Below are 11,307 nucleotides of genomic sequence, written 5' to 3'. Positions count from 1 at the left end.
CATTCGATAAGCTAGGCACTTACGGCAAATATGTTTTGGCATATTCAATATTCCCTCATTTTAAATGTACATATAAATTCAATATTATTGTAATCTTGAAAAATCTGTACCTATATAGACTGTCAAATACATGTTGGCAGAATAAACCCTTTTTAACATTTAACGCAACAATAACTAAGTACTCACCGTGGTAAATGATTTATGTTTGTTAAAGTAATTGCTTTTTATTTGCGAATTTATTTCATTCTGCCAACTTATAAATATACGCCGACCAAAATAACAAGAAAATTTAAAACACAAAGTGACATCTATTAACTAATCTTAAACACTAAATTACCCTAATTTAGACATTGATATAGGTTACAAACCAGTTGTGTTCAAAATGGCATTTGAAAAACCTAGGAGCGCACGTACAAATCTACCAGTAGAAACCGGAAATTTCCAGATAAATCCGGTTCAAGTATCCTATCCTAATTGTCCCAGCTGGAATACTTCGCGATTGTTCGTTTTCGACAAAGTTGAGCTACTTAGGTGTACTTTTGTACCCGGCTCTTTTGCAACTTAAATAAAAGGGTTTCGGAACTTTTAGCGCCAGAAAACAACGAATTCGCGTCACGAATCGAAAACTCTTTTTCTGGAAGCGAGACAATCAGAATGCTTAGTGCTAGTTTCAATAGGGAATATTGCTGCAGTACCTACTATGGTAAGAGGTAAATAGCGTATTTTAATATTAACAGTAGACTTGTCACTCAACAAATCGTTTAAATCTAGACAAATTACATTGACCTGTGCACCATGGCAGCACATGTTGCATAAGTCAATGTATTGCCTCCCACATATGTTGGTATCCCTCCGGAATGATCGCTCTATTTCCCCGATCAGTCTACTTGTCCACTACCCCAATTGGGGTATTTTTCCAAACTATCTACTTTCCCTTTTGGTCTATGTTTTCAAATTGTATTTTCTCGGTGTCGCCGTCTGAACTGATCACGTAGTTAAATTTTATTCTCACACAACATTTATTTTTAACACCGTGATATGTTTGTTTTCACGCTAAGCATTCTTAATAAAAAAAGTGTGATGGACAATTATTGTCATAGGGATTCGTAAGTTCAAGTGATTTAGTGAAGCTAATGTTAATAAAAACTAAGTATATTGACTTGTTTGTCACAGCACGCTTTTATTTCAAGTTTCTCAGTAAGCACTAACTAGTATACGATCAGTTTTTTCTTACAAGACTACTTCTTCTTCTTTGCGTGTCGATGATAAATCAACACTTTATTGGGTGCTAAGTGCATTCTCGCCGGAACCGAGCCACTTCGATGGCTTCATCGGAAGCTGCCATCAAGTCAGCGCGAGTACAGGTGTTTGGACACTCGGGACAGGTGTCAAGATGAGTCATCGATTGTGGGGAGAAGCCACAATCGCACATGTTCTGAGTATGGTCAAGCATACCCCACCTAGCCAGATTGTCTTTGCACCGACCCGTGGGTTTTTTTTAGCACATTTTTTTTTGAAGCATTGAATAACACAGATTACTTTATAGACACAAAACACATAAAAAAGACGCAATGCTTCATTGCATAAAAGTCTGACACGCTCGCCGCAATAAATCATATCGAACTGCACAAGTATTATATTTTTGCAAAGCAAGCTAAAAGCCGTTGCTAAACTATGTTGGAACAAAAACTGACCGTATATCCCTTAATTTAAAAGTTCATTCGATGATATAACACGGAAAAAAAAACCTCAATTTACTATATCATCAAATAAGTAGCTCAATTCACATTGACATAGAATCGAAACAATAATGATCTGTTAAACTATTTAAAGTTACCTTTAAGTATATTTTCTGTCTGATTGATTGATCGATAAAAAAGATTTAAGGAATATTAATATGTTATGCCCCGTCCAGACACACCATGCATATAATTCATTATCCAGAATTTGAGGCAGAGTTAGACAAGATACTGGTATAACCGCCTCAGTAGACATTTTCTCGAGTGGAGGCCACGCCTGGGTAAGCGACGTGTGGGCAACCCACTAGCTAGATGGGCTAGATGGCGTGATGACTTACGATAGGTGGAAGGGTACGACTGGATGCGAAAAATCCAAAATCGACAACAACGACGCACTTTGAGAGAGGCCTATGGACAGCAGTGGACTGTTTCCTTTAAGTATATTACGCCCAGTATCATTCGAGCCATTCTTCACGATACGTTATTAGATGATGTGAATAATAATCCCTTAATCTAACTTTGAATCACAAACTTTGATGGAGAAATCGATACCATGTTCAATGAGAATTGATTATACGGTGCTTACTCACGAAACTGTGCTAAATCGAGATCCTACCCGACATGTCAAGAGGTAACAAAAATTACAAGCTATACATACATCACTAAAATGTACTTCGCCAAGCACCATTAAACATAGTGCAATGTTTTACACTTGGTTATTGACTGTCACTATATTACGCGAAAAGAAACATTCGTGAACATTGGTTCTTCGACGGAAATTTCCATCGCAAATTAATTCAACTACCAATTTTTTTCTGATAAAGAAATACAGTACAGACTGTTGGTCATAAAAATCATAAATTACAAAGTGACAATCAACAAACAAAATGATCATTATTTTCAATTCAAAATAAAATCCCACTGGACCAGACGTGATCTTTCAAAATAAAATAGCGATCTTTCCTACAACTTTACTATTAAAAATAAGAAGTTTATTTACAATTAGAATAAATACATACGAGTAGAACTTCCTTGCAGTAAAAATTAAAACATGTTCTATGAATATGGTCAAATAAAGATATGTATCATAAGATTTTTACAAATTTAATAGTTTTTTAAATGGCTAGTACCTATATAGCCATTGCATTAAAAACTATTAAGTTTGACAGAAACAAGGATATTTTTTTGAATATGTACTTTTGAAAAGTTGGCTGAAGAAATACTACAAACACAAAAATTTTATTCAGGTTGATTGCATTCCATTAAAACAGTCAAATATTATGTTAAAAAAAATATGTATGGTTTTGACAATTTTCAACTATTTTGCTATTGTTGAACTTGTGTTACGAAATTTAGCTTTTTCCCAGAATATTACTAGATATAATGCAAACTAACAGTACAGGGCTATATTTTGTCTACATGCTCATTGCATGATTCGGAACAACTTTTCATAAGGGAGTAAGTACTAAAAATTTCAGCTGTTCCATACAAAATCAAATTCTTAACTTGTGAAAAATGTGTGATCAGCTGATTTTTTTTTCGCGATTTTAGCGTTGCTTCCAAACGAAAACTTGTTCAGTATCATAGACTGTTCAGTTTGTTCAAAATAATGCACAACGTACAAGAAAGCATTTTGTGTAATAAATAAAAAAGACACCACAACCAAATCAACCAAAAACACTGATCACATCACGCCTGGTCTACCCGTAAATTCTCAAAAGGATGCTAATAAAAAAGGGTAAGTAAATAATAATACATTTTAAGCTGTATATAAGTAGATGCTAGAAAGAACGAATGCAGTATTAGATATCGGACGTTGTCTTGTCTGACTGTCCGTTCGAGGTTTGGAGTGGGACCGTGGGGAGGGAATTTGCCGGTGCGATAGAATTCTTCTAGCATCTTATCCTTTTCGACGAACCTGTCGTATAACCAGTTCGTCATGCCTTCTGAATCTGCTGGTACCTGGAACGAAAATATATTTTGATATCGGCACACGTTATACTTCAAAATCAAACAAAAATATTTCTGTCCTGCTTGTGTCCCATTGCTGTGTAAAGACCTCCCCGTAAACTAAAATTAAAATATGAAAATCGAAAGTCGAATGCCCATTAATTCGTACCTCTTTTAGTAGAAGACATCGATGTGGACAACCAAGATTTGAATAACAACAAACAAAGAAAAAACTCTACAATAGCCAAAGAAAAAACCCCCTTTTGAACACGTAAATTTAAAAACATTAACCTTACCAATGAAAATTAGAACATCAACATAAACTTACATCAGTACAAGGATACAGCCTATAATGAATATAGGTCCTGCAAGGACTTCGGAACCCGCAGACGATGTCCTGAAGCAGCAGTGGTACTCTATCAGGGTATGCGATGGTGACGTCCAGAATCCACTCAATGGTGTCTCCGATCTCTTTGTTTACTAAAATCCGGCTCCTGGAGCAGCTTTGGTTGCAATTGTCATCTGGAAAATCAAAGTTATAATTTTTTTTTCTTTATAGTGAATTACTCAAAGATGAATATACTCATTGCGAGGTACCATATTCTACGATGGCTTTCAAATGGACATGTCGTGATAGATTATACACGCTTTAACAAAAGTGTACGTCTGGATTTTCCCAGCTTTCGGCAAGCATTTAATTAGTTTCGTCTGTCCCAATGTTTGTATGTAATCAAATTTAGCAAGTTACCTACCGCTTGTCCTACAGAAAAATGTAATTTCCCGTGTCGATGTAGTTTCCATAATAATGCATTATTATGATAAGCATAATCTGATGGCACACCCATCATATTATGCTTCTTCGATCTTTCGTCGATCCAATTTTTCGTCACGCGTTGTTTGCAACAAGATCTCTTTGACGATAATAAATAGCAAAAAATATCCGAAACTCACCGCCACACAAAACAAAAATACTTGTTTTTCTAATGTTTGGTTATTTTGTGCCAATTTATTACGAGAAGTTTAATATACCTTTCCTAGCTCCCGCTTTAGAAGTGCTAGCAGTATTCTCGTCCCTCAGAGGTCCCATCTCCTCCAGGATCACCTTCATAGCACCAGCTCTCGGCAATGACACGTATTCAAGCTTAGGTAAGTTGTTCTTCTCAGCAAATCTAGAACAAAATAAAAAGTAATTATATATTTTTCCACCCACGACGATAAGATACTGTTGGTTGGTGATCTTGCAGTTGTAAATTTGTAATTTGCAAATACAATAAAACCCGAATGTCCGAATCCCACTAATGTTATAAATGCGAAAGTTTGTAAGGTGTTTGTTTGTTACTCTTTCATGCAAAAACTGGACGGATTGCTCTCCTACCCGACCGGTATATAACCGAGAATAACACATAGGTTACTTTTAATCCAGAAATTCCCACAGGAGCGAAGCCCTGAGCCGTCAGCTACACCTCAGAGCTTCACTCCTGTGGAAATGTCTTATCATAAGGACCGCTGCAATTATATTACTTTATTCGCAATCTATATATATAATAAAAACTGAGACTAAAAGACCCTATTACACTTGTTGATAAAGTATCTTATATCCTATATGTACCATAACGAACAGATAACTTTTAAAAAAATATTGTGTTTCACAAGAGTTGGATAGGACTAACTATCAAAAAACTTCAAGCAGAATTATACAGCAGTCACTTTATCTGTCAGATTACGATATTAAATAACAGACGAACAGGTCTTAATGGTATAAACTGCTCATGTCATAGTAAAATTAGTGACAACGGGTTGCTCTCGCTTGTCCTATCCAAAACAGATTTAGGCCACAACATACCTTTGGCTTACTTCTCTTCTCTTGTGCAAGAAGCCCCCTTCGGGGAACAGCACCATGAACTGCCGTCCCAACGGGATGTAGCTCCTGTGGATGTGCTCTCTTAGCTCATCCAGGGACTGATCTCGCTTGTCTTTGCCCTGTGAACAAAAAAATATATGTTGATGACAACTTTGTAAATATTGACTTAGGTACACCTTTTTGAACAAAACTTTTTGTTAGTCTTGTCGTGCCTCATACAATCAAAACTATTACCGATACTGATACGATTTAAAAAACACAAAAATAACCACTTTGAAGACTCTTTCATTGTCTGATAAATAAAATAAGAAGAGAGGAAGAAGTGGACAAAAAAACAAGGATATCTGACCCGGTGACAGAGTCGCTGCTATCAAACAAATATGACAAAATATCATAATCATATTTCAAACTTTTGTCGCTGGGTGAAACATGTAAGGATATTCAATTAACTGTACTGTTGAGTATGACAGACAACGAGATTCAAAATTAATCAACATCCATAATATTAATGCGAATGCGAATTATGATATATTCCATCCAATATATAATTTATTCATAAAACTATTTGCTTGATTCCGTCAACGAAAGAGCAAAATCATCAAGAATGACGTTGCATAAAATGAAACAGGCAATGTAACGACAAAAGTAACCAACCAAATGAAAAATCGAAACGAACGCAATAGTGAGCCCCGATGATTGTGCCTCGACAGGGGAGGTCTAAAACTGCATTCTCATTGACCCGTGGCTGTCCATTAGTAGCCCCCTTAATGACGTACGAGACGCCTTAATAGTCACTGTGCACGTTTGAGTTCATAATGCATAAATGTTAAAATGTCCAGAGTCCACTATCTCCCATTAAAAGTATAATTTAAAATAAAAAATAAAATTTAAAATGCCCAAATTATCCACAACATTTGTATATAAGCGAATAAGTTCAAAAAGATTTTTCACTAGCGCTGTACGCGTACAGGTGAAAGTTTTACAGTCTTTCTGCTTTCAATCAATCAATCAATGATTTATTTGTCAGAATACAGAATTACAATCAAGTGGTCATGATATATATAGAATCTTTCGAGATCTAGTGATCTCAGTGTTTGCATTAAAAATCATTTATTAGTGTAATAATATGGCATATAATTCAGTAGATATATACATCGCAATCAAATCATAGGTTCAGTGTATATGTCAGTATAAAAAATAATTCACAAATGAACAGACAATTAATTTGTTTAAAAGTAACTGATTATGATTTGGAGACTGAACGTTTTAAGATTCAGAAATACAACATTGCACGTTATGAGAAATTAACATTTTGACAATTGTACGTTGTGAACCTAAACGTTCGATAGTCATTGTGCTTTGTGATTGTGACGCCCGCATTAGATATTGATTGGGGGCCATTTGATACGGTTTGGGCATTGTATGAATATGTCAGCTCTGGGAGTAATTGAATTAGTGTTTGACAATATGCCACCGGTACGTATGTGCATGTCAAGGATAGGTATTAGTAAGAGTAGGTAGATATTGAATAGTTTCACATTAAATTAAATTAATTATGATGGTATTGATGGCAAAATAGCTGAGGATACAATCCGTCCTTTTTTACCTCATTCTCATCTCCGCTCTTAGACAGCCGATTTAAAACGAGATCTATAGTGTTATTCACAAAAGAGTTAAAGCATACTTTTTTCTCGTTCTGTCAATGACCATAATAAATTATATAACTAAATGTTCTTCTGTAATCAAAATCCATTATGTAGTTTTAAATACTTAAGCATACATAGGGACAGAAAGAGAGGAGCGACTTTTTTATACCTACTATGTAGTGATGGCGCTAGTCTATATAACCTCAACTTAAAACTTCAAACGCGAAACGCCAGTAGTAAATTCAAGGCATAAATATAAAACACAGACACTTAGGCCGGCAACTTTGTGAGTTATAGCCGTGAGGAGTTGTAAATTCCACGTCAAACATCTTGTAATAAATAACTCGTTTTAACTCTGCACAAATTTCAACAAAACGCCACTGAAATATTCTAAGCATTGAAACGATATGCAAAACTTACGAACAAACTTGGTGATGTACTCTCGGATGGAGGTAAAAATAAAGACAGAGTTACTACGAATATGATTTCTGTCCAATTTGAGCATATTTTTTTACCATTATGCCAGTTAATGTCATATAAATTTATCTCATATTTCCTATTATGTAAGAGATATATGGAAAAGATGTGAGTACTGAATCCAAATGTATTTCTCAACATATAAAAACAACCTAATTCTTATTAAATTTACAGAAAATAATTAGAGATTAAACTCTCAAAGAGTTTAATCTCTAATTAATGAACTAAGAAATGCTTCTTTTTTAACCTGAGTTTTCTCAGGCTTATAACAAAAAGTTATAAAAATGGAAGAAAAAATCTATCACAACCAGTTACCAAACAGCAAAAGAAAAATCTTTCCTTGTAACCGGTCACGTAAATTTAGTTACCAAAGTGGACTAAGTCCTAAAATCTCACCCACCAATGAGCTATATACAGCTAAACGCAACGTATCACATTTTTTTTTTTTTGCAACAAAATTATGTGACGTTATAGTGGCTTGCGGTTTCGTGATTCCTGATTTGGTCTACCCCGTGTTATACGTTATAAATAAAGGAATTAAATTAAATGCGTTTATTTAACAATAAATGTATTGTATATTGCTCAAAATAGTAACTAGAGCCACCTATAATAACTAAAGCAGTATAATAATGAATTCCATGTCCTCTTTCTTGCTTTGTCTATGTATTGAATATGGCAACACTGAATAAAACTCTCTTCCCTTCCCGCAGTTGAATCGTGCACGTGGTTTTATTTCAATAATCGTTTTTTAATTAGAATTATCACAAAATGTACACATTAGCTCCCAAACTAGGCAAGCCCTGTATCTTGGGAACCTATTTATTTATTTATTTTATTTTCGGGGGTCTTATAACGAAATATAGATAGAGTAAACTTACATAAATTGTGATATATAAAAACTATGCTAATTACAAGAATCCGCCTATTATTATTGTCTTTCTTTCTTTAGTAATCTTTACTATCTTTAGTTTAGTCCGTTGCTGTGTGGTTTCTAAACGCGGCGTCTTAACCTATTTTTCCTGAGTTTACAGTGGACAGACAAATTCTTGTGAATTCATTTAAAGTTTGCCCCGGGACGTCAGATGGTGATGACTAATAAGGAACTTTCTTACGCTCCATTGGTGAAGTGTTAGAACTTCATCTGGAGCCCTTGGGAGGCAAATTATAATTATATTCACATTATATATCTTATTTTTGTTCACTCTGTTAGATTAGTTTTTATTATTGAAATATTTTTTGAAGTGAAAACTTATTTAGCGGCGTTTTGCACTTTTTGTGACGGGTAAAAAATGTTTAACTCGCGTCAGGACACGTGAGCCTGATCGAAAATTCGTAAGACGTCAAAAATACACAACGTTCATATTCAAGTTTTCACTTCTGCCGGCACTCCCGGAGTGTAACACGGTTTTTTATTCTACTAACGACCTGGCCCGTCTTCGCTCGGGGCCATTTATGTATGTATAAACCTTTGAGAATAAATTGTCTAAATAACAGTGAAAACTGCATCAAAATCCGTTGGGTGGAATAATATAAATCATTTTATTTCAGGTAATAACATAAGTACACTATATAAAACCTAATATAAATGCCAGTGCCCCATGTTATAAATACCTTATAGACTAACATACATATAAATAAAATATTCTTAAAAACTAGGTCACCGTTCCGGTGCACAAGGTCCATAGTATCATAATGTCTACAGTATCATTTCGTCCATAGTATCATTACGCCTAGTTTTGCGTATAGTTTGAGTAAAAACTTTTTACACACTTTACTGGCCATTTAAGACATAATATCCTTACATAATATAAAATAAATCTTCTTCTGCCTCGTCTGTCTGACTGTTAGCGATAAACTTATAAATTACTGCAAGAATTTTCATACGGTTTTCACCAATTGGTTGAGTGATTCCTGAGGAAGTTTTAAGGGTATATTATGTTATCCTAGTGAAGCCACCTAAGCTACATTACTGAACTAGGATATATTTCGGCACGATCAAATTATTTTGAGCAAAACTGTATTTTAAGATTTAAAAGTAAATAGGTTTGTGTATTTTTTAAACGAATAATGTTTTTTTCTTTCTTTCATTCATTTTGTTTGTTTAGTAAATTTAACAGTTTTATTTAAATCTACACTTCAAAGATCTAAGAAATCTCTAGAGCAAATGCAAGCGTGTATTCTCATAGCAACTGAAGTGGCAACACAATGGCTCTTCAATAGGAAGACGAAGCAATTCATAGGATAAGCCAAGCTCAAGCGGTATCTAAGACTGTGTTTACCAATTCCTTGAACAATATCTGTATGATATGTTTCGGTGTTATCTCTTTGATACTTAAAATTCAGGCAGTAACATCATTGCAGAAAAATCTTCAAGTGTATATACATACACTTAAGCGCCTCCTCTTTTGAGGTTGGTTGAAAAAACAAGAAATGGCTAAACCTATTTCTGTACCGGTTTTTGTTAAACATTATTTGTCGCCATCCAAATAAAAAGGAACCTTATGGCGGCTGGCATTTAGGTCTTTATTGCCGTTGTTCGAATACAAAACGACGACAATAATGGCGTAAGTGCCGGCCGCCGTAAGGTCCCTTTTGATTTGGACGGCTACATTTTTTCGTGATTTATAAACAAAAGATACATTTAAAGAGCTGATAAATACATTTAAAAAAACATACAAGTTTCGCTTATGTAGAGCGACAGTATCACGTCATTATCAAAATCAAATCATTTATTCATAAATTAGACCTTCACAGGCACTTTTTCACGTCATATTCTAAATTAAATGATATTTTACCAAAGCTACAAACTACTAGCATTTCGGAACGACCACTGCTGAGAAGAAATGCCGAAAGAAACTCATTCAAACAGTGTTGGTATTATGCCAGAAGGGCTTACCATTATTTAAATATAAATTTATGTATAATTTTTGATCAGTAATCGTGATCAGTAAGTACACAATAAAGTACATGGTCAAAAGGTATACTGAAACATATTATGATTGTGATCAAGTGCTGATGAAAGGAAAAAAAAATAAAAATTGAATTTAGAAAGAAAAAGTGAGAGAAGAAGAGAGACAGAGCCAACTGTCAAGAAAAAATCACATTTAACTGGACATGAGTGGACACGATTCCGAAATTGTGACTTTATGGTTTACTAGCTGTGCCCCGGGGCTTCGCTCCCGTGGGAATTTTGGGATCATTACGATAGTGTTTGTTTTTGAGTTTATAAATATTCTTTATATGACATCACCTGCGGGACTCAAAGGGAAAATATCAACCTGATACGGGTGCAACGAACCGGCCCGAATCACGGCGATCCGAGGCGATCGCGGACTGACTCCAGGACTTCGCAACACTAACGATCGACGATTGAGACTTTCTCCATTGTATCCCATAGTTACAGCATGACATACATGCTTTAAGGTCATTAATTGTTACATCCCAATTAATATTATAAATGCGTAAGTATGTTTGTTAACTCTTCAAGCTTTATCTACCTACGTACACAATCTACGCGAAGGAGACGGACATTAGGTCATCCCGAAAAATAAATGTTTCCGTGGGAAATTCACGCGGGCGAAGCCGCGTGTCAAAGCTAATAAAGAAATATATCTTCAGCTAAAAGAGATCGTAG

The 11,307-nt window shown here is 34.9% G+C and overlaps 1 protein-coding gene across 1 annotated transcript in view; it reads right to left on the bottom strand.

Annotated features, from left to right (window-relative positions):
* Nucleotides 1–3,319: 3,319 nt before the first annotated feature.
* Nucleotides 3,320–11,307, bottom strand: part of LOC128674065 (acyl-CoA:lysophosphatidylglycerol acyltransferase 1-like) — a 194,036-nt gene continuing 186,048 nt past the window's right edge. The window contains exons 3-6 of the mRNA XM_053752356.2: nucleotides 5,533–5,669; nucleotides 4,719–4,858; nucleotides 4,018–4,211; nucleotides 3,320–3,701 (exon numbers count right to left, since the gene is read on the bottom strand). Coding sequence (XP_053608331.1) covers nucleotides 3,465–3,701; nucleotides 4,018–4,211; nucleotides 4,719–4,858; nucleotides 5,533–5,669 — 708 coding nt within the window. The 3' untranslated portion in view covers nucleotides 3,320–3,464. The remainder of the gene's footprint in view (nucleotides 3,702–4,017; nucleotides 4,212–4,718; nucleotides 4,859–5,532; nucleotides 5,670–11,307) is intronic.

This window comes from Plodia interpunctella, chromosome 12 (assembly GCF_027563975.2).
Source record: "Plodia interpunctella isolate USDA-ARS_2022_Savannah chromosome 12, ilPloInte3.2, whole genome shotgun sequence".
Classification (NCBI taxonomy): domain Eukaryota; kingdom Metazoa; phylum Arthropoda; class Insecta; order Lepidoptera; family Pyralidae; genus Plodia; species Plodia interpunctella.
The sequence above is the reverse complement of the archived record's forward strand: the minus strand, read 5'-3'. Positions and strand labels throughout refer to the sequence as shown.